This window comes from Lonchura striata, chromosome 22 (assembly GCF_046129695.1).
Source record: "Lonchura striata isolate bLonStr1 chromosome 22, bLonStr1.mat, whole genome shotgun sequence".
In the NCBI taxonomy this organism is placed as follows: domain Eukaryota; kingdom Metazoa; phylum Chordata; class Aves; order Passeriformes; family Estrildidae; genus Lonchura; species Lonchura striata.
In genome coordinates this window covers 3,837,287-3,860,610 of record NC_134624.1, presented here as the reverse complement: position 1 = coordinate 3,860,610, position 23,324 = coordinate 3,837,287, and the positions used below count along the sequence as shown (strand labels likewise).

The window sequence follows — 23,324 nt, the reverse complement described above, 5'->3', positions numbered from 1 at the left end:
CAACATCACCAAGAACATGGAGGTGAGGAAGGAGAAAGAGGGAGGACAGGACAGGCCCAAATCCCAAATCCATCTTAAAACCTCTGAGCCCCATGTACAAAACCAAACCCCCCCTGTACACCACTCAAAAATTCTTCCCTTTACTTTGTGACTACTTCTACTCTAATATCTAAACTTTTGTGACTTCTTGTTCTTCCTGCAAGGTTGGTAAATTGTTCCATGGTTCAAACCCAAAATCACAGCTGTTTCCAGCTGCCTGTCAGGGTCTCAAATGCTTCTGACCCGGGCCTGGAACCTCCAAAAATGTCTGAGGGACATTTTGAGTTCCCACAGGTATTGGTGATCCAAAGGAGAGGCAGGGACCTGCCAAGCCAGGGACAGGACAGCTGGTGGGGAGTCACCAGCAAAGAACCACCAGCAGAACCTGGCACTGCCATAAATTAAACACTGCAATTAGCACCTCACACGGACTCATCAGCCCAGGCCTGGGCTCCACTCCTTTGGTAGTCAGGATAAAGCTCACAGGCCGTGAAATCAAACTTAGTGGAAAAGGGCACCTTTCCAAGCCCTCCGATCACCGCGTGTCCCCGCTCGGGGCCGTGGCACTGCCAGCGCTGCCAGCGCAGGCCTGGCACGAGCCAGCTGGGCAGAGTGACAGCCACACCCAGGGCATGGCCACGGGCACCCCTTGGCTGGGTGCCTGTGCTGCCCTCAGCTCCTGGCCGGGGCAATCTGCCAGGCCACAGCCCGCAGTGACACCGGGCAGTGTCCCCAGCCCGTGCGGGTGGCACAAGGGTGACAACGGCTCCTGCTGCTGTGCCCTTCAGTGATACCTTGTGAGAACAGAGGCTGGACAGAGCTAAAGAATAAAGCAGGGATTTATTCAAAGGATCTCCTCCATGGATCCACCTTGGGCAGCACCAGAGCCCAGCCAGGGCTGCACCCAAATGACCCAAAATGGTCCCAAAATGCACGAGCGCTCCCGGGGCTCTCCCTGGGATCAGTTCTGCTCCATTGGCACCTTGGAGTTCATTGTCCCATTCCAGCTTCAGCCCAGGCAGTCCCATCCTGCTTGTTTTTCTCTCTCCAGCCCACGGTGTTTGTGCTCCTGGGCTGAGGTTTGGATCATTTGTCCTTGGTGCCCAGCTGGAGCAGGAATTGTTTTGTGTCCCTGCTCTGTGCAGATCTCACCATCCTCTCATGTGAAGCCAGACCCACAGACTAAAGCAGAACAGAATGTGAAAAATAGAAAAGCTCAGACCTGAGGCATCAGCAGCTGAGGGGCTCTGAGCAGAGAGAGCCCCAGGACACTCCTGCAGCCCTCAGGGGGTGCAGCTGGGGGTTTCTCCCTTGGCCATGGGCTTCATCCTCTCCAAACCTTTGTGATCCACTTGGAACCTTCAGGGAAACAGGGCTGGGCTGCCCTGGTGGCACAAAGGGACAGAGGTTGTGGCACCTCCAGGCGCTGCCTGTCTGCTGGAGTTCAGGGCCATGGTGCCATGTTTCTTTCCCCAGTTTGTTCTGCAGCCTGTGGGTAGCAGAGGAGAGATTGGGAAGGACAGAGGTGACAGTCAGCCTGCAGGTGACCCACAGAGGGGGAAACACCTGAAACTACTCAGCCAGTCTTCATGAAGTTTGTAATTTTGGTTTTCCCACTAGATTCCACTTCCAGGGGTCACTGGGGCCTGTTACCATTGGTGCTCTGTCAGGTTTTGGGAATGGGGGTGCTCCAAGTCAGGTTTAGGGAATGGGGATGATTTACCAGAGTTTTTTTTTTCTCTCTGAGGTTTTGGGATTATTTATAGGACTAAAATTTATAAAAATTATCAAGGCTACATTAAAATACCCTGAAGCTATTCCAGTGATCCCTCCTCACCAGTGACATCCAGGGGTGAGGTCCCATGGGAAGCATTAATGGCTCTCAGACAAGGTGGGGATGATCCTGAGGAACAGGATTTGCTTTTCCCCACTCTGATCATCAGGATTTGGAGCACTGGGGCTAAACCTGAAGGAACTCCAAGGCATTTTCCTTGCTCAGGGCTTCACTAAGGATGTTCATCCCCGTGTCTGGCAGCCGGGGTCTTGCTGAACCAGAACAAATCAATGCTGAGCTCCCAGCCCCTTACAGGAAGGGATTGCTAATTATTTATGATATCAGAATGTTCAGGGAAGGAACTTTCCCTTTGTTCTCTGCTTTCTTTTATACCCAGAGGAACAAGCTGCTTTCATAATTTATTCCAGGCGTTGCTGGAATAAAAGTTATCAAGCATTTATCCCACAGCTGGGCTGTCTCTGGGAAGAGCTGTCAGTCAGGGCTCCTTAGTGGAGGAGAGAGAGAGAAAAGCAGCATTTAACCAAGTGATGGTGAAATTGGGGAGTGAGTGCCACTGTCCTGAGCCCCCAGGGATGGCAGGGGGGGTGCCCAGGTCCTCCTCAGCAGCACAAAAACAAGAAAGGTTTGGTGTTTGGCCATCACAAAAAGACAATTTCCACGGAGGAATTGATTTTGTTGCACTTAAACCCTTGGAAGTGCAAACCAAGGCAACACCCCAAACATATCTGATCTCTGTGTTCCTGTGCAACCCACTGAGACACAGAAATGGCAGCAGATCACCTGCAGAGCCATTTATCACCTAAAATCTGATTTTTTTCTTCTTGTTTTTGCTTTTCCCAACCGATTTCCTCTTCTGGCACTGGGTCCCCCAGCACCTCTGCTTTGTTCTCAGCTGCTGGCTGTGCAGCCAGGGGTGCTCCAGCAGGATTTTGGGATGTGCCTGTCAACTGGCTCCTTTGATCTCTCAATTTCTTTTATTTTTAAGGATGATTTCCCACTCCTCCTGACCTAACTCGCAGTGGCTTTTATGAGCTTTCAGAGGGAAAAAGTAAAACAAAGGTGGCACTTTGGCAAAAGCCCCAGATGATGTTAATTAAGGTCTCCCCCTCACTGGTTTCCCCAAGGCACTGGAATCCTGTAAATGAGCTTTGGTTTTGTAGGAGGAAAGGCACCATCCCCACCCTGGCACAGATTCCCCTCCCGAGCTGCTTTGTTGTGCTCCAGCTGCTGCTCCCGGGTCCTTCCTGACATCCTGAGGGTTCCTGGCATGGATGCTGACAACACAACACTTTAAAAAAGCCTCAGGGCCCCCTGTGCCCAGTTCCACTGCTGGCACAGCCTGGCTGGGGCTGCAGAGCCACGGGGGTGGGCATGGAATGCCAGGGGCTGCAGGATGCCCAGCCTGGGCTTTGCCAGCCTCTGCCTCATTCACCTGCAAGGCTCCAAAGGGGATTCAGCCCCCAGGGTCTGCTGGAGAGTCCAGAGGAGCCACAGAGCTGCTCCAGGGCTGGAGCCCCCCTGGAGCCAGGCTGGGGGAGCTGGGGGTGCTCACCTGGAGAGGAGAAGCTCCAGGGAGAGCTCAGAGCCCCTGCAGGGCCTGAAGGAACTTCTGAAAAGGAGGGAGAGGGATTTTTAATATGGGCAGAGTGACAGAACAAGGGGCAATGATTTCAAACTGAGAGAGAGCAGAGTCAAATGGAATATTGGGGGGGAATTGTTCCCTGTGAGGGTGGGCAGGCCCTGGCACAGGTGCCCAGAGCAGCTGTGGCTGCCCCTGGATCCCTGGCAGTGCCCAAGGCCAGGCTGGAGGAGCTGGGGGTGCTCACCTGGAGAGGAGAAGTTCCAGGAGAGCTGGAGAGGGACTCGGGACAAGGGATGGAGGGACAGGACCCAGGGAATGGCCCCCAGTGCCAGAGGGCAGGGATGGATGGGATATTGGGAATTGGGAATTGTTCCCTTGGACACCCTGGCACAGGGTGCCCAGAGAAGCCCAAACCATTCCAAGCTTTCTTCCCAGCTTTGTTTAGCCTGCAGCTTTTTATTTTTTCAACCTCTCTAGACAACACATGAGCTGTTTTGTCTTCCAAGAGTGGTGGATTCATGGGCAGAGGGAGCAGGGCCAGCTCAGCCCTGCTGGCTGGTCTGTGGGGTTTGGGTGGGATGGGATGGAACCCACGGAGCAGCTCTGCAGCCATGGGAGGTGGCTCTAGGATGTCCCATGCAGGTTAACTGGGGAGTGACAGTGAAAATGATGTCAGAATTCATGACTTAAATGGTCAAACCCAGGAGTTTTCCTGGGAAAGGGGCTTTGTGTGTGTTGCCAGAGTTGGAATAGGCTGGATTTGCCTGTTTGGAAGAAAATTCTGGAGTGACGGCTTCATCCCATTGGAACATTTTCTGGTACCCATTCCCTCTCAGTTTCTCTCTGGATTTAAAACAGAACAAGAAGGGCTGAAGGACCCTCTCTGTCAGGTGACAGCACAAATCAGTTCCTGGCTTGTGGGAATCCAGAGCTTCCCTCTGGCTGCCCTGGCAGGTCTGGGACCCCCCTGGACAGAGCCCCCAGAGACACTGGCTGTGATCTCTGCCCATGGAAAAGAGTTTTCAATCCTACAGGATGAATTACCAGCTCTCAGTGTTTGATATAAGTCATAATTAAGTGTGGCACGGGTGCAAAAGTAAAATTTTAGGATTCTAGATGAGGGGTCCAAAGGGGACAAGCTGGAGGAAATTGGGTGTGCCTTGTCCTTTTTCTCCTTCTTCATGCCCTCCATGTTTCACTGTGGTGTTGGCATTTTTCTGTTGGTTCAGGCTGGGGACACACTGTCCAACGTAGGTGACAGATATTGGCACGTTCTTGTCAATCCAGCCCAGGGAGTTTCTGGTATTTAATGTTTGTCACATCCCACTGAGGGCAGAGCCCCACACGCTGCCCTGCAGGACAGAGCTGGGCAGGGCAGCAGAACATGTGAGAGATAAACAGAATAAACAACCTGGAAACCAGCACAGACCAATTATGGCTTCTGCTTTGGCAGCGGGGCTGACAGACAGAGACTTTCTACAATCTCAGGATCATCAATACCTCAGATTCCAACACTGGCTCAGCTCATAGTGACTGTGCTGTTGGGAGCATCAACCAGGGTGGGTGTTCAGGATTATCTCCTCCCTGGGTTATTCCCACCTGCACGGGTCCATAAATGAGCAATTAAACTGTGAGGATGGAGGGAAGGAAGCAGAGGATGAAATCACTGGCCTGGGTGCACAAGATTAAATTAGAAGGCTCTGCATGTGCTGGTTCTTGGTTTAAATTGTCTCCTGTTGCTCGTGCTCCAACTGCATCCACGGAGCTGATGTCATGGGAATTTTAAGGTCGTGAAAATGTGGGAACAGGTGTCCTATAGAATAAACACTCATCTCCTCGGGTCCTGGCTGCCTTCTGCCTCCTGCCATCCAAGATCCCAGCAGGTTTTTTTCCTGATCTCCAGCACCTCCTGCTGATGGAGTCTGGCCCTTTCCGCCCAGCAATGCTGAGCCTGCTCTTCCCCGGGCCAGGCTCAGGCAGTCAGCAAATCCAGGAGAGGGATTTATTGTGGGAGTGCTCCCTGCCCTGCCAGGGCAGCATCCTGCACAGCTCAGAGTGCGAGGTGCAGCTGCTTCCAGAAAACTCTGCTTCGCCTTGGGCTGGTGGCATGGTGGCTGCTCACTGCAGACTGCTCTGCAGCCTGGGGTCGAGAAACTGCAGAGAAAGGCTCCTGTTAGCAAGAAACTGAGGGAAGGGGCTCCTGTTATCAGGAAATTGAGGAAAAATGGTTCCTGTTATCAGGAAACTGAGGGAAATGGGCTTCTGTTATCAGGAAACTGAGAGAAAGGGCTCCTGTTATCAAAAAACTGAGGAAAAAGGGCTCCTGTTAACAAGAAACTGCAGAAAAGAGGTTCTTGTTATCAGGAAACTGAGGGAGAATGGGCTTCTGTTATCAGGAAATGGTCCTGTTATCAAAAAACTGAGGAAAAAGGGCTCCTGTTATCAAAAAATGAGGAAAAGGGGCTTCTGTTATCAGGAAACTGAGGAAAAAGGGCTCCTGTTATCAGAAAATGGGGGAAAAATGGCTTCTGTTATCAAAAAACTGGGGAAAAAGGGCTCCTGTTATCAAAAAACTGAGAAAAAAAGGGTTCCTGTTAACAAGAAGCTGCAGAAAAGAGGCTCCTGTTATCAGGAAACTGAGGAAAACGGCTCCTGTTATCAGGAAACTGAGGAAAAGGGGCTCCTGTTATCAGGAAACGGGTCCTGTTAGCAAGAAACTAAGGAAAAAAGGGCTCCTTTTATCAGGAAACTGAGAGAAAATGGCTCCTATTATCAAAAAAAATGAGGAAAAGGGGCTTCTGTTATCAGGAAACTGAGGAAAAAGGGCTCCTGTTATAAAAACACTGAGCAAAAAGGGCTTGTGGTGTCATAAAACTGAGGGAAAAGGGCTCCTGTTTTTAAGAAATGGAGGGGAAAATGCTGTTACCAAAAAAATAAGAAGAAAAGGCTCTTGTTAGTGAGAAACTAAGCAGAAAGGGTTCCTGGTGTCAAGAAGCTGAGGGAAAGGGGCTCTTGTTAGCAATAAAATGGGAAAAAGAGCTCCTGGTGTCAAGGAAATGGGGAAAAAGAGCTCCTGACATGAGGAAAGTGAGGGAAAAGGGTTCTCATGGTCACTGGGAGTGGGGCAGAGGGTGGAGGGCTGCTGGGAGGTTGGGGCTTGCTTTGTGTTAGAACCAGAGTTGTTTGGGCAGGAAAAGCCCCCAGGATCATTAAACCCCAGCTTTAGGTGAGCAGGGGCCCAGCTAAAGGATGTTCCTGCTGGAGCAGCCCAGGAGCGCTGCAGGAATTGGTGACGGCGCTGCTCTCGGCGGGGCAGCGCTGGCTTTGGGAGCTCCCATCGCTGCCACTGTGGACACGGGGACAAGATTTCCTGCCTGGCTGTGCCCTAAAGCAGAATCCATTTCAGTTCTGTGCAGAGCATCACACTTCCGAGGCTCTTTCTGCTCTGGGGGCTGCATTTCATGGTGTGGCAGCCCCACAGCCTGCTCTCTGCATGTTCTCCTCCAAGAGGATGCTCCGAGCAAAAATTAATTTTGCACACAGAGAAGGAACTCTGAGCAGAAACTGCTTCAGGTGTTGGGAAAGACCAGACATCGAATGTGGATTTATTATATATATAATTATATATTATATATATAATATATGATTATAATATATAATAAATTTATAAAATAATATATAATATAATATAATATAATATAATATAATAAATATAATATAATATAATATAATATAATATAATATAATATAATATAATATAATATAATATAATAAATATAATATAATAAATATAATATAATATAATATAATATAATATAATATAATATAATATAATATAATATAATATAATATAATATAATATAATATAATATAATATAATATAATATAATATAATATAATATAATATAATATATATAATAATATAGATATAATTATATATATATATAATTTCCAGCAAAACTGAGGGATTCTGCTCCCTCTCTGTCCCCTTTTGGGCTGTGCCTTCCTGGGGCACAGGGTGCAGCTCTTTAGTCCTGATGAGGTGCAGTGGCCTCATAAACAGGCGGAAATTGGGGATCTTCCTAAAGGAGCCCTGGAGTTTGTGAGAATTAATTCCTGTCACTGAACACAATCCACAATGTGATCACAGAGTTTAAAGCATCTCCAATATTTGCTGGTTTTACACCATATTTAGCCATGTTTTAGAATGAGGAATTTGCATTTAATCTGGAATTTTAGCCATGCTTTGGAAAGAGGAATTTGCATATAATCTGTTTTTTTTTTTTTTAAAGCAGCTCCAGTATTTGCTGGTCTTTACATCACACTTAGCCATGCTTTGGAAAGAGGAATTTGCATTTAATCTGGAATTTTTTAAAAGCAGCTCAAATTTTTGCTGGTTTTACACCATAATTAGCAATGTTTTAGAAAGAAGAATTTCCATTTAATCTGGAATTTTAGCCATGCTTTGGAATGAGGAATTTGCATTTAATGTGGAATTTTAGCCATGCTTTGGAAAGAGGAATTTGCATTTAATCTGGATTTTTTTTTTAAAGCAGCTCCCCTATTTGCTGGTTTTACATCATACTTAGCCATGTTTTGGAAAGAGGAATTTGCATTTAATCTGGAATTTTAGCCATACTTCAGAAAGAGGAATTTGCATTTAATGTGGAATTTTAGCCATGCTTTGGAAAGAGGAATTTGCATTTAATCTGGATTTTTTTTTTTTTTTAAAGCAGCTCCGATATTTGCTGGTTTGACACAACATTTAGCCATGTTTTGGAACAAGGAATTTGCATTTAATGTGGAATTTTAACCATGCTTTGGAATGAGGAATTTGCATTTAATGTGGAATTTTAGCCATGCTTTGGAAAGAGGAATTTGCATTTAATCTGGATTTTTTTTTTTTTTAAAGCAGCTCCACTATTTGCTGGTTTTACATCATACTTAGCCATGTTTTGGAAAGAGGAATTTGCATTTAATCTGGAATTTTTTAAAAGCAGCTCAAATTTTTGCTGGTTTTACACCATAATTAGCAATGTTTTAGAAAGAAGAATTTCCATTTAATCTGGAATTTTAGCCATGCTTTGGAATGAGGAATTTGCATTTAATGTGGAATTTTAGCCATGCTTTGGAAAGAGGAATTTGCATTTAATCTGGATTTTTTTTTTAAAGCAGCTCCACTATTTGCTGGTTTTACATCATACTTAGCCATGTTTTGGAAAGAGGAATTTGCATTTAATCTGGAATTTTAGCCATACTTCAGAAAGAGGAATTTGCATTTAATGTGGAATTTTAGCCATGCTTTGGAAAGAGGAATTTGCATTTAATCTGGATTTTTTCCCCTTTTCCCCTCAGGATTCTGGCGACCGCTGGGACTGACTTTGACCTGCGGACGCTGCGCGCCGTGCGGGTGCTGCGGCCCCTGAAACTCGTCTCGGGGATCCCAAGTGAGTGTGGGGCCCATGCGTGTCACAGCCCAGGGGCTCTGTGGCTTTGGGGTGTCGCTGCTTTTCCCAGCAATAATTTCTCCCCCTGCCCTCAGCAGGGCCTGGCTGTCTCTCGTCCCATTTTGTGCTGATTTCAGCTCTGTGCTCCCAAATCTGCAGGTGAGGGGCAGGGATTTGTCTGTGGGAATCCAGGGCATCCCTCTGGCTGCCCTGGGACCCTGGCAGGGGTCAGGAACCCCCTGGACAGAGCCCCCAGAGACACTGGCTGTGATCTCTGCCCATGGAAAAGAGTTTTCAATCTTACAGGATCAATTAAAACCTCTCAGTGCTTGATATAAGTAATAATTAAGTGTGGCATGGGTGCAAAAGTAAAATTTTAGGATTCTAGATTAGGAGTCCAAAGGGGACAAGATGGAGGAAATTGGGTGTGCCTTGTCCTTTTTCTCCTTCTTCATGCCCTCCATGTCTCACTGTGGTGTTGGCATTTTTCTGTTGGTTCAGGCTGGGGACACACTGTCCAACGTAGGTGACAGATATTGGCACGTTCTTGTAAATCCAGCCCAGGGAGTTTCTGGTATTTAATGTTTGTCACATCCCACTGAGGGCAGAGCCCCACACGCTGCCCTGCAGGACAGAGCTGGGCAGGGCAGCAGAACATGTGAGAGATAAACAGAATAAACAACCTGGAAACCAGCACAGACCAATTATGGCTTCTGCTTTGGCAGCGGGGCTGACAGACAGAGACTTTCTACAATCTCAGAATCAATACCTCAGATTCCGACATTTGTCCAAGGACCCTTTTGTCTTTTGGGGGTGAAGGAATTCTCTGGGGAGAGAAGACCTGAATTTTGTGTTTGAATTTTGTAGCTTTCAGGCTTTGCAGCTTGGATCTTCTGATGGGTTTGATCAGCTGAGCATCCTGTGCTGGGTTTTTACCCTTTTAATAAGGGGGAGAAAATGAAGGGAAAGAGCAGGTGGGATCTGGCCTTGCCTACTGGATTTATGCATTTTACGTGTGAACCTGAAGGATCTGAATGCTCTAGGGATGAATCCATCCCAGTGCCCACACCGTGGCTTTCTGCCTTTTTATGTCACAGGCACAGCTGCTCTGCCCCCAGCAGGAATCATTTCCAGGAGCTCTTTCATTCCTGGATTTGGAATTGAGAGGTTTGTACCCTCCAGCAAGAGCTGCTGGAAGGAGCTGCAGCATTGTGGGATGCTCTGGTGTTCTCTGGATTCACCCAGGGGCAATGACAGCACCAAAAATTTCTGAAATTAGGGTGAATTCACGGGCAGGGCTTCAATCTGAATTCCCAGGCAGGACAGATCCTTGGGAAAGTGGCATTTGGTGGCAGGGTCTCCAACAAGGAGATGCTGCTGCCTGTTTTTCCCTGGACCATTTGCCTGTGCAAGGTGTGACAATGACAGAGGTTGTCCCAGAAGGGAGGTGGCCCCTCAGAGCTGTCCTGCTGTGAGACATGTGTTCCCACCTGGGCATGTGTCCTGGACACAACACTTCCCCACAATAATTGCACTCAGGTTTTTAGTGATGTGGTGAAAGCTGCATATTTTATACTTTTTTCCCTCTGTAATAAATGCATAACCTTGATGTGCAACCACCCACAAACATGGAATATTCTTCCCTTTTATTCCCTCGGTATTTTTCCTGTCAAAGAGACCTTGATACTTTTTTAAATGTCTGTGCCCATCTCACTGGTGGCAGGACAAGGATGATCCTTCATTCCCCAGCCCTCAGGACAGGCCAGCAAGGCTGCCTGTCACTGCAGGGTTTTGCTGTGAGATGTTATCAGCCACCTCCATCTGCAGCCTCTGTCCTTTTCCCCCTGCCTTTAACTGAAATGGGCTTCAGGGCTGGTGAGGAAGCTGTGGCTGGGCAGCTCTGGGTTTGTTTCTGCAGAGCAGGGACAGCAGTGTCCCTTCTGTGCTGTGGCTGCGGGGGGACAGGAGCTGCCGAGCAGTCCCTGCTCCCTGGCACAGGGGATCACAGCCCATCCATCCATGGGCTCTGCTTCCCTCCTCCACTTTCTAACTCACTGACAATATCAGGGGCTGGGACACTTCAAACTCACTGACAATATCAGGTGTGGGACACTTCAAACTCATTGACAGTATCAGGTGTGGGACACTTCAAACTCAGTGACAATATCAAGGGCTGGGACACTTCAAACTCAGTGACAATATCAGGTGTGGAATATTTCAAACTCACTGATAATATCAGGTATGGGACATTTCAAACTCACTAACAATATCAGGTGTGGGACACTTCAAACTCAGTGACAATATCAGGTGTGGGACACTTCAAACTCAGTGACAATATCAGGTGTGGGACATTCCAAATTCAGTGACAATGTCAGGTGTGGGACATTTCAATCTCAGTGACAATATCAGGTGTGGGACATTCCAAATTCAGTGACAATGTCAGGTGTGGGACATTCCAAACTCAGTGACAATATCAGGTGTGGGACATTCCAAACTCAGTGACAATATCAAGTGTGGGACATGCTCTCTTTGCCCTCACTCTGAGCTCCTCAGGACAGGTTTCTACTGCAGTCCAAATCTCTCCAAGCACCACCATAATCTTCCTTCCAGAGAAACGCTTCAGCCTTGTGTCTATAGACACAAATTGAAATTTATTTTGGCAAATATCTGCAGGAGACCCTGGTGCAGCTAAATAATTGTATTAGCCGAGGTTTAATCTCCTGGTATGGTCTCACTTCCATTTCAGTGCAGTCAGATAATAACAGTAATAACAATTTAGCAGCAATTTCTTAATTTCCACTGAGTCCAGCCACTGTGTGAATTTTGTGGGATAAAGCTGACACTTCCAGCATGTCTGTGGAGAAGAGGGAATAAACTTTTCTTCCCTTGCTGTACACCAAACTGGCTTGCTTGGCCCTAAGGTGTCCTAGGTAGAGTTCAAAGCTGCACCACAATGCCCAATTCTGTGAATTCTGTGCCCCAAGGACCTGGTTCAGCTCCAGGCTGAGTCTCAGGACTCCAGCAGCTTCAGGAAAAATCCTCTGAGTGCCTCTGAAGCTTAACAAACCACTGGATCTGTCACCTGAAGAAAAGACACCACAAAAGGAGAACCCCCAATTCTCTCTGCTGCTCTCATGGCAGGAAATTGTTCTATTGCACCTTGGGAAGAGCAGCATTTCTTGGTATTGCCAATCCGCAGCTGTCCCTTGGACAGCCCCTCTCTCCCACCTTCTCTCCCCTCCCAAGGCCCCATTTTCCTTCCCTGCCTGAGGTGTTTTTGTGTCCCCACAGGCCTGCAGGTTGTCCTCAAGTCCATCATGAAGGCCATGGTGCCCTTGCTGCAGATTGGGCTGCTCCTCTTCTTCGCCATCGTGATGTTTGCCATCATCGGGCTGGAGTTTTACATGGGCAAGTTCCATAAAACCTGCTTTTCCAACGAGACAGGTGAGCTCTGGCCTTAGGGACCTCCTCTCCTGCTTCTGTGCTGCTTTTCCTTTTGTCTCTTCCACATTCCCTGCATTCTCTCCCTCTTTACTCACATATTCTGAGAATTACACAGAATTTTGCGCCCACCCTGCACAGACTGGGACACATTCTCCTCTCTCTGATGCCACCGTGCTGCTCCCAGTCTGCCCAAGAGTGAGATGAAAGCTCTTAGGGCCTCCTGTCCCAAAAGAATTTTTTCATAGCAGAAGCACAGAACCAAATTCCTGGTGTTTCTTATTAATTAATTGTGTCTGTCTAATTTCCCTTGGGTTTTGCTTTATGCCCACTGAGTTTCCTGGGGAGGTTTCTGGGGAAACTTTGGTGTGGAATAGTAAAAGATTGAAAAGTCAGGAAGCAACCAAAAAATAAAAGGGCAATAAATGGGAGGAAAGGAGTCCTTTGATAGAGAAAGGATAAAAATGACCTTCAGAGAAGGGAAATTGGGCACTGAAGAGTAAATGATGTGTCTGCCTGTGAGTGAGTGATAGACCCTAGAAGATGGAGGTGGACAAGGATGATCCCAGAGATTCTTGGCTGGGAGCAGCTGAGTCAAATCATGGAATGCTTTGGGCTGGGAAGGACCTTAAAGATCATCTCATTCCTTTATAGCAGTGCTAATATATGTTTATTATCTGATAACACACATTAAAATGTTGTTCTTGTCTCCAAACCATTGCATTTTAAGGTGCAATCGACTTTCTTTAAAACACAGCCTTGTATTTTCAGTCATTATCACTAATAGGTCTTAATATTGATTTATTTCCATGCAATCCAATGGTAATAAAACAACAGCCCTGCCAAATCTCTGGGCATCCCTCACGGTGCTTCCTGATGGGAACAGTTTAATACACTCAGTGTACACAGAGATTTGCAAAGGGAGCTCTTGCTCGTGTTCCTGTGGAATGCTGGAATAACATAACACAGGTTGCGAAGGAGAGTTGGGACTTGTGATTTGTGAAAAAATCCTGGCAATTCCTGGAGGAAAGGAGGTTTTGGGCTGTGTGAAAAATGCCAATCACTTGGTTTTAAAAAATTTTAAAAGTTTAATAATAATAGAATGGTTATAAAAATAATAGAGTAATAAAGTTTAGAGTTAGGACAATTACAAGACAATAAAAAGCAAAGAATTACAGACTCTCAGACACTAAGTCACGAAAAGCATGACTTGTGAATAAAGGAATCACCCTTAAACCAATGCACTTGTTGCATATTCATACATGTTTTATGGTTCTGCATACATTCTATTCTAAACAAGAAACTCTGTCTGTTGTATGTCAAGTGTTTCCTTTAATCCCCTGGCATCTTCGAGTCTGAGCAAGGCCTGAAGAAATTAGCTTCTTTTGATAAGAAGCCATAAATTCCTCTCCTTTGGAAGATTTAGACGTTTCTTGAAGCGAGTATCTCATTCCTAAATAAAATCAAAACCTCCCCCACATACATAGTCTCTATTTTAACATTATGTTGTAACCTAAAACTACATTTAACACACCGCGTAAGAGAATTAATACAGCATAACTTTCTAACATTACACATATAATATTCATTGTAACATTTGCGAAAAGCCAATCAAAATTTGCATTTTTCACAGGCTGGATTTGTAGGAGGAGAGAGTCTCTCTGTGGGTGGGGTGGGCTGTGGCAGTGCTGACCGGGGACAGGGACAGCAGTCACAGGATGGGAGTGGAAGGAGCAGCAGAGTCCGTGCTGAGGTGGTGGGGAGGATGAAATCCTGAGCAGGCTGGGGTTTGCCAGGAGCATTTTCGGGTCTGTCAGACTGCAAACAAGGCAGGGGATGTTTGTGCATCCCTTGTGAGCAGGAGCAGCTGCAGGCAGAGCCTGAGGCTCTCCCTCAGGCTGACACCTGATGAGGGGGGATCTTCTTCCCTCCCCAGAACAGAGCAGAAGGACAACATCACCCCCACGGCCGTGTGCCTCCCTGCACCTCATCTCTGCCCTCGGTGGTGCCCCAGAGATTCTGGGCCAGGTTTGACACCGAGGACAGGTTTTTGTCGTGGGTAATGTCATGTGCAAGCTCCTCTTACTGGCGGGGTGCATTCCAGCTGGGACTGGGAGCATGTCCAGAGCTCTGCTGCCTCTGCTGCATTTCAGCTCTGCTGCCTGAGCTGCATTTCAGCTCTGCTGCCCAGGCTGCATTTCAGCAGCTTCCACCTTGTTGTGAGCTGTGGCTTGTCGTAGTTGAGATGGTCACAATACAAAGCAACACTCCATTTTCAGAAGGCTTCAAACGGTTTTTATTATGCCATGCATGCTTTTTATACATTCTTACAAACTCAGAAGTTTATGCTTTACTCATTGGTCATGAGAGACAAACCAAGAGCTCATTGGAACAGGCAGTTGCAGGTTTCTCTTATTTATCTTTCTTGGTTTCTATGTCAATGGCCTTGGTAGAAAATTCTTCCAGGGGTGAACATGGAGCTTCATCAAACTTCTCTCTGGCTCACAGAAGTCTCTGTAAAACCTCTTGCACAGTGGCTCAGCTCCCAGAGTCCCTCAGCAGGCAGGGAAGGTGCTGTGGTGTGGGAATCCAGGGTTTCCCTCTGTCCATGGAAAAGAGTTTTCAATCTTACAGGATCAATTACAAGCTCTCAGTGTTTGATATAAGGAATAATTAAGTGTGGTATGGGTGCAAAAGTAAAATTTTAGGATTCTAGATGAGGGGTCCAAAGGGGACAAGATGGAGGAAATTGGGTGTGCCTTGTCCTTTTTCTCCTTCTCCATGCCCTCCATGTCTCACTGTGGTGTTGGCATTTTTCTGTTGGTTCAGGCTGGGGACACACTGTCCAACGTAGGTGACAGATATTGGCACGTTCTTGTAAATCCAGCCCAGGGAGTTTCTGGTATTGAATGTTTGTCACATCCCACTGAGGGCAGAGCCCCACACGCTGCCCTGCAGGACACAGCTGGGCAGGGCAGCAGAACATGTGAGAGATAAACAGAATAAACAACCTGGAAACCAGCACAGACCAATTATGGCTTCTGCTTTGGCAGGGGGCTGACAGACAGAGACTTTCTACAATCTCAGGATCATCAATACCACAGATTCTGACACCCTGGGGCTGCTGAGCTGGCTTTGGGTGGGTTCTGAGCATCCATTCCAGCTGCCGGGCTGGAAATGGGGAAATGGAGTTTCTGGAAAGCAAAATGGGGTGAGGTTTCCTGGCACTGCATCCCCTGGGAGCAGAGCAGAGGAGCAACCCACAAAGCTTTTGAAAACCTAAGTGCTCCTCATCTCCACCGAGGTGCATTAAGGAGCCCGGGCAGAGACCACGGGCTCCAAACCGGCCTGAGGGTGGAAATGTGAGCTCATTAAAGAGATGCTGCTGCTAGGGGGTGGGAAATGGGGGCAGGGAAAGCTGCTCGTGCTTCTTTCTGTTCCAATTCCCCAAAGTGAGCAAACCCCTGGGATTATTCCTGGAATCAGGAGCCAGAGGAAGCAACTGTGCATCATGAGGGGACCAAGCAGAGGTGTCAACACCGAGTGTTGCTCTGCTGAGCCAATAGCCTGGGTAGGTCAGTGATGAGCTGCAGCACAAACAGGTGCTGGGCACCAAAATATGGCCAAAGGGTTACTCAAGGCCTTTTCCCCCTCAGCCTGACTGTTCTGAGCTGGAAACATGCCATTATTGTAATGAAAAATGGGTAAAATTCAGAGGCAGGGCATGCTCCAGTCTTGTTTTCCTCTCCCTGCACGGTCCTTGCTGTCCTGTTCTTCTGACACAGAATTATTTTTAAGCACCTGACTCACTCCAAATGCCCCAAAGCTGCTCTAGGAGAGAAGGGCACCATATTTATTTCCCATTTTTATTGAGATTTCTCCTTTCTCTGTCTTCTCCAGCCACGAGGAGTAAGGACCAGTTCTGGTCATTGCTTTAAAAAGGAAAAAATCCCCCACCCACCCTTTGTGGTAGATGTGTGCTGCATTTTCAGAGAATTCCCTGGCAGCAAAAGGCCAAAGCGAGATGAAACTGGATCCTCTTTTAATGCACACTCACAAACGGTCAGCAGGAGCCAGCTTTGGCATTTTCTTCTCTCACCAAGCCCTTGTGAGAGCCTGTGGTGACCCATCTGGGAGCTGGAGGTGTGCCCTGTGCCGAGGTGTTGCGTCAACAGGAAAGTGTCATATATATATTTATACATATCTACACACACTTATATCCTGCTCCACACTGACAGTTTTGCTTTCCTCCTGCAGGCTTTGCTCTGTGGAATAATTATTACTAATTTTTGTTAGTGCTGCTCCTGCTTTTCCCCCTGGTGAATTGGATTTTGTGCCGTTCGCTGCTCCATTATCATAACGTGTCCCTTTAAAAACCCTTTAATGCTCCCCCAACCCCAGCTCTCTAAACAGGGATATTGCTTGGGATATTTGCTTACTCTGAACACCCAGCACTGGGGTTTTCCAGCCTGCAGCACTTCCCAGCTGAGCCTGGAAGGTGCTGGGATGATCCTGGCCATTGCTGGTGGTCCTTCCCAGTCAGATTTATCCACCTTGGTCTCCTCTGGGCCTGCAGTGAAACTCAGCAGAGAAGCATCATCCCACATGGATCCTTTCCCTCTGTTTGGAGCAAAAATGTGGAGCTTATGGAGGAGCTGGAGTCCTTCAGTGCTGCCTTGGGGTGACACCAGGAGCTCCTCATGCAGCTGTGCTCGAACATCTGTACCAGGCTGATTTTGGGCAGTCCACACCCCCAAATTGGCATTAGTGCAGAAGGTGCCTTTTGCTTCAATGTTATAAAGTGATATTCAGCACTTTGAGGGTGTTTGAAATGTGTGCCATTCCCAAAGCCCTGCTTTTATCACACTGTTTGTTTTATTTTTCATGGTGCTGTTTTATTTTGGGGTTTAGTGTTTTTTTTTTTTTTTTTTTTTTTTTTTTTTTTTTTTTGTGTGTGCGTGTGTGTGTGTGTGTGTGTGTGTGTTTTCATGCTGCTCTTACAGCATTTCCAGACCTCTCAGATGTACTGGGCTGTCATGAGACAGAAATTATTTACAGCTTGGAAGCCTCTTCTGCCAGGTAACAAGTGGCAGAACAAGAGGAAATGGCCTCAGGTTGCACCAGGAGAGGTTTAGACTGGAGATTAGGCGAAATTTCCTCACTGAAGGGGTGGTCAGACATTGGAAGGGGCTGCCCAGGGTGGAGTCCCCATCCCTGGAAGGGCTCAAAAACGTGTGGATGTGGCACTTGGGGACATGGGTTAGTGGTGCTGGGTTGATGGTCGCACTTGGTGATCTTAGAGGTCTTTTCCAACCTAAACAATTCCACCAAACTACAAATTTTGGGCACTTCAGGGGTGGCTCTGCTCCACCCCACACTGGCCCACCTCTCACAGCCCAGCAGTGTGGAAATGATTACAGGGGCACAATGACTTTTCCATGTCCCTAGCAGCACAAAGAAACCCAAAATGTGAATTTAATCCTTTCAGTGGTGCCAGGAGGATGCAGCAGCAGCAGCAGACAGGAAATTTTCAGGATGGTTTCAGTCAAGGAACTTCTCAGGGTGGCTCTAATTCAGAACTCTTCAGGATGGTTTCAGTCAGAAATTTCTCAGGATGGTTCCAAGCAGGAACTTTTCAGCATGGTTCCAAACAGGAACTTCTAAGGATGGTTCCAAGCAGGAACTTCTCAGGATGGTTCCAAACAGGAACTTTTCAGGATGTTCCAACAAGCAGAAATTTCTCAGGATGGTTCTAAACAAGAACTTTTTACGATGGTTCCAACAAGCAGGAGTTTCTCAGGATGCTTCCAAGCAGGAACTTTTCAGGATGGTTCCAACAAGCAGGAACTCTTGAAGGTAGTCGCAATCAGTAACTTCTCTTCCTTCTGTGCAGGTGAGGAGGTGGGGGATTTTCCCTGTGGAGAGGAGCCTCCTGCCAGGCAGTGTGAGAGCGGGACCACGTGCAGGGAGTACTGGCAGGGCCCCAACTATGGCATCACCAACTTTGACAACATCCTCTTCGCCGTGCTCACCGTCTTCCAGTGCATCACCATGGAGGGCTGGACCGACATCCTCTACAACGTGAGTCCTCTGCTGGGGCTGGGGGGGTTTGGTTGGGAAGAGACGGTTTTGGAAGAAAAAAGTCATTTAGTTTGTGTGGTTTTCACCTCCTGACCCCCTGCTTTTGAGGAGGATGGTTCCTGTCTTCCTGAGGGTCTGTTTCTGGTTGAGTCTGTGGTGCTCAGCTGTGTGTGGGGGCAGTGGGGTGCTGGCAGTGCAGCAGGTGGTGTCACCCCAAGGTGCTGCTGTGCTCTGCTGGGTGAGTCGGAGCAGGTTCTCACAATGCCCCACAGAAAATCCAAATTGTACAAAATTGGGTGGCAAAAGCAGCAGCTCCTTCATATTTTGTACCTGGAGGTTTCCTCTCCTGACTGTGTGATCAAACTTGTAACACTGAGCTCTAGGATTGGTTTTGCTCAGTCCAGTCCAGTTTTACAAAACCCTGTCACCCACATTCACCCCTGGCATGACTCTGTGGGCTGCAGAGAAGATGCCCCAGACTGAATCCCTCTGCCTCCTGCAAGGCAGGCCCACGACTGGCACAACCTCTTGGCTGTTCTGTTTTGCTCTTCCCAATTTTACAAAGAGCAGGACAATTTCCCCCAGGCTCTGCTGCCTTCCAGTCAGTGCAATGCTCTCATTTGAGGGTGTAGTTTATGTGGAAAAATCCCTAAGTCAGGCATTACTGATGCCCTCAGCTCATTTCTCTGGCTGGAGGGTTGATGCTGTGCTCAGTTTCTTCATCACAGACTCCAGAGCCAAGCTGGCCCCTTTCAGTCCTTCCTGGGAGGGTTTTTGTAGCAACAGGAAAGGATTATCCTCAGCCACAGTGAATTGCCAGGTACCATTCTGCTGTGTTTGGAGCCAATAAATGTGATTTATTCCCTTCTCCCTTCCTTGCTCAGTTCCTCCATTTATTCCCAGCCTCTGACCACTTAAAGCCATCTCTAGAAAATTTCTCCCCTCACCCTAAAGCTTCACCACACTACCAGTTTTTCCCCTTCTCATTCAGCATTTCTGCTCCTTCCTCCTGGTGCCAAGTGTTGTAAGAAAAGCCCATTAGCATCCTGGCTGGAATTGATTAATCAATATGTGGTGTATGAGATCATCTCCCAACCTGCCTCTTGTGCCACATGCAAAACCCCAAGCTTCCTATGGGGGTATTGATTTTGGGGGTTGCTTTGATGCTGTTGTAGTTTCATTCTGGATACCCATTAATTTACCCATTAGTTGGGAACAGGTGCCTGGAGCAGCTGCAGGGTTGGATTTGTTGTGCCTGAGACCCCAGCTAAGGGTTTGCTGCTTGGATCTGGCAGATCTGAGGGGCTCTGGATGTTCTCACTCAGGGGAGGCTGAGTGGTTTGTGCTGTGCCATGGGACACTCAGCAGAAGTGATGCCAGGAGCCATCCCTGCCACCTGTCCCTTGTCCCCAAGAGCTGTCAGCCCCTCCCTGTGCTGCTCTGCTTGCTGAGGACCTGGCTGTGCTACTGCAGCTTGGAAACAGAGAGAAGCCGTGGGTGGAGAAGATCACTCTGTGTAGCCCTCAGCCTTTTCACAGCTTCACTCATGTGCTGCTGTCTGGCCGCTTGGTTTTTGGTTTGGTGTCTTCTGTGCCTACTCCAAGTTCATCAAATTGAGAAAAGGAGGCAAAAGGCCAGATTATGCTGCAGCAGTGACTGGGACTCCTCCATGGGGTGTCCATGGGTGCATTTTCAGGCTGTGCACAGGTAACAGCAGAGAAGTCATAGAATTATGGAATGGTCTGGGTTGGAAGGGATAATCCCATTCCAACCCCTACCCTGTGCAGGGACACCTCCCACTGTCCCAGGCTGCTCCCAGCCCTGTCCAGCCTGGCCATGGGCACTGCCAGGGATCCAGGGGCAGCCACAGCTGCTCTGGGCACCTGTGCCAGGGTCACCCACCCTCACAGGGTACAACTCCTTCCCAATGTCCCATCTACCTCTGCTCTCTCTCAGTTTGAAATCATTGCCCCTTGTCCTGTCACTCTGCCTATATAAAAAGTCCCTCTCCCTCCTTTGAAGAAGTTCCTTCAGGCCCTGGAAGGGCTCTGAGCTCTCCCTGGAGCTTCTCCTCTCCAGGTGAGCACCTCCAGCCCTTCCAGCCCTGGAGCAGCTCCGTGGCTTCCTCTGGACTCTCTCCAGCAGCTCCAGCTCCTCCTGATGTTGAGGACGCCAGAGCTGGACACAGAACCCCAAGCAGGGTCCCACAAGGGTGGACTAGAGGGGGGAATCACCTCCCTCATCCTGGCCACTCCTCTGTAGATGGAATCCATCCACCCAGCTCCAGGCAGTTCAGAAACTTCCAGGGATGCTGCTTGGACCAGCCTGATCCCTACTGGGCCCAGACTGGGAAAAATCTGGAAGATGTTTCCCCTTGAATCCAGAACTGGTAAAGTGAACACATGCTGAGACTTAGACAAAGTGGGGGTGTCAGAGGTTATTCCTTGTTATTCCTTGTTCAGGGAGCTCTGATTCACCGAGTTCTCCACTGGGGAGGAAAATGGCTTTTTGGTAGGAAAATTTTATCAGGAGAAATTTCCCTGTCAGCCCCGGGCTCTGGTCTCCTCAAGGAGAGCAGCATTCCCCTGATGCAGGATACTCATCAGAGCTGAGCTGTGGACCTACTTTTAATCTTTTCCTTAATTAAGATTTGCAAAAGGCTGTGGGACCATGGGAGGCAAGATGTGTAAACTGTGATTAAGCATTAGTAAGAAAAAGGCTGGAGCTTCTTCTCCTGCTAACCCGTGAAAGCAGGGAAAACAGTTCTGGTGCACAGTCCTGGTGCCCCCAGCATAATGAGGACATGGAACAGTGGGAGCAAGTTCAGAGGAGAACACAAAGTTGGGAACAGAGCAGCTCCCCTATGGACACAGAAGAAGACACAGAAGAGTTTGTGTGGAGAGCTCAGAGCCCTTCCAGGTCCTAAAGGGGCTCCAGGAGAGCTGGAGAGGGACTGGGGACAGGGGATGGAGGGACAGGACACAGGGAATGGCTTCAGTCTGACACAGAGCAGGGTTAGATGGGATATGGGGAAGGAATTGTTCCTGGCAGGGTGTAAGGCCCTGGCACAGGGTGCCCAGAGCAGCTGTGGCTGCCCCTGGATCCCTGGCAGTGCCCAAGGCCAGGCTGGATGGGGCTTGGAGCAGCCTGAGACAGTGGAAGTTGTCCCTGCACAGGGTAGGGGTTGGACAGGGATGATCTTTAAGGTCTTTCCAACCCAAATCTGTGATTCTATAAAAGCTGCTAATCCTCAGACTGAGCTGAGCCCTTCCTTCACCCCTTCCCGTGAGTGCCACCAGCACAGGCTGGCCCAGGCTGGGGTAGATTCGTCCCCCTGCTTGTACAAAGCCCTCTCGTGCTGCTGCTGGAGCAGCCAGCCCTGCTGGGACCGAAATCCCCGTGCTGCCAGGCAGTCTGGGACTGAGACCCATTAGGGGAAGCTGAGGTTACAACTTCTGCCTTAATGGCCCATTCATTTCCTGCTGCAAAACGTCTGGATTGATTGTCCTGCATCAACAGGGCTCTGCTCTCACTCTCCTCCTCCTGCTGCTCTGTAGCTGGGGGTGCTCAGGGCAGCCAGGGTTGCACTGGGGTGTCAGGGAGCAGACACTGGGTGGGATGTGCTTCACCAGTGCAGCATTAATTGAAATCTGGGAGGGTTTGCTGTGTCCTTGTCTGAGTCCAGGACATCCCTCTGGCTGCCCTGGCTGGCTCCAGACCCTGGCAGGGGTCTTGGAGACCTTGGCAAGAAGTAAAAAACACATGTGGCTTCCATTTTAGCCCGTGGAAAAAACTGCCAACTTTGTGTGAGGAATTACAAGCCACAAGGGTTTGAGTAGTGTGGTAGTTGAATTAACATAGGGTGACAAATTAGAATTTTGGGGTTTTTTAGAATATAACTCAGGAGGTCAAGGTGGAGGAATTTGGGCATGTCCTAGCCTTCTTTCCTTTCTTCTTGTCCTCCATGTCTTGGTGTGATGGTGACATTTTCTATTCGTTCAAGGTAGAGATTCAGGGTCTAACATAGGCCATAGGTATTGGTAAATAAATTATAAACATATAATATGTAGTTTTGAGTATATAATGTGGGAGCTGCCCAGGGCTCAGGGCAAATGACCATGGTGGACTTGCTAGCCAGACCTCAGCAGGTCAGAGAAAGAATGTTATAGATAAGGGAAAATAAACAACCTTGAAAACGCAATCAGACACATTCCAGGCTCCTTCTTTGGCTGCCCGGGCTGGGAAAAGGAATTTCACACTGGTGGGGTCTCACCAACTGACCCTGACATCTGAAAGCAGATGGGTGGCTGAGAAAGCTGGTCTGTGATGGCATCAGGCAAACTGAGGAGTTTCGTGCCAAGGGTGTTCAGGGGAGAGATACTGGGGTTTGATGGCTTGGCTCAGGTCTGACAAAGTGCAGGGTTTGTTGTGAAGGATTATTCAGTCATTTCCAAAGGATTGAGGTGACTTTAGGGGTGGTCCTGATCCAGTTTTCCTACAGATTAAGAAAGTCACAGCATCAAAGGCTTCAGCACAGCCTTTGCAGTTGGAAACCTACCTTGTAAATATTCACTCCTTGTCCTGTGATAAATTGAGGAATTAGGAGAGCAAGAAAAAAGCAAGTTCACAAATCTCAGCCCATTTTTACCATGCTGATCCACTATTTATACTTCCAGAGACTTTTCCTTTTAATTGGGGCCCATGAAAGCTTTCTAGCAAGGCTTTATCCAGGAGCTGATTTATGCTTGAAGTAAAGAGGCTGAATCATCAGTAGGGTGAAATTCTTCAATAATAAGCTGGGGAAAAGAACTTCCTGCCTCAGCAGCACAAAAGCATTGGAACAATGACTCCAACCAAGCTCCTCTGAGAGCTGCAGGCTTGTCTCAGCTGTTCTTGTTTGTACTCAAAAGTGTCCAAGAAGCAACAGGTGATTTAGGAA

At 48.1% G+C, this 23,324-nt stretch overlaps 1 protein-coding gene across 6 annotated transcripts in view; it reads left to right on the top strand.

Moving 5' to 3' along the window:
* CACNA1B (calcium voltage-gated channel subunit alpha1 B) overlaps nt 1–23,324 on the top strand; it is a 273,337-nt gene that overhangs the window by 104,555 nt on the left and 145,458 nt on the right. For all 6 annotated transcript variants that reach the window (XM_077787824.1, XM_077787825.1, XM_077787823.1 and 3 more), the window contains exons 4-6: nt 8,772–8,863; nt 12,155–12,307; nt 18,198–18,385. In XM_077787824.1, coding sequence (XP_077643950.1) covers nt 8,772–8,863; nt 12,155–12,307; nt 18,198–18,385 — 433 coding nt within the window. The remainder of the gene's footprint in view (nt 1–8,771; nt 8,864–12,154; nt 12,308–18,197; nt 18,386–23,324) is intronic.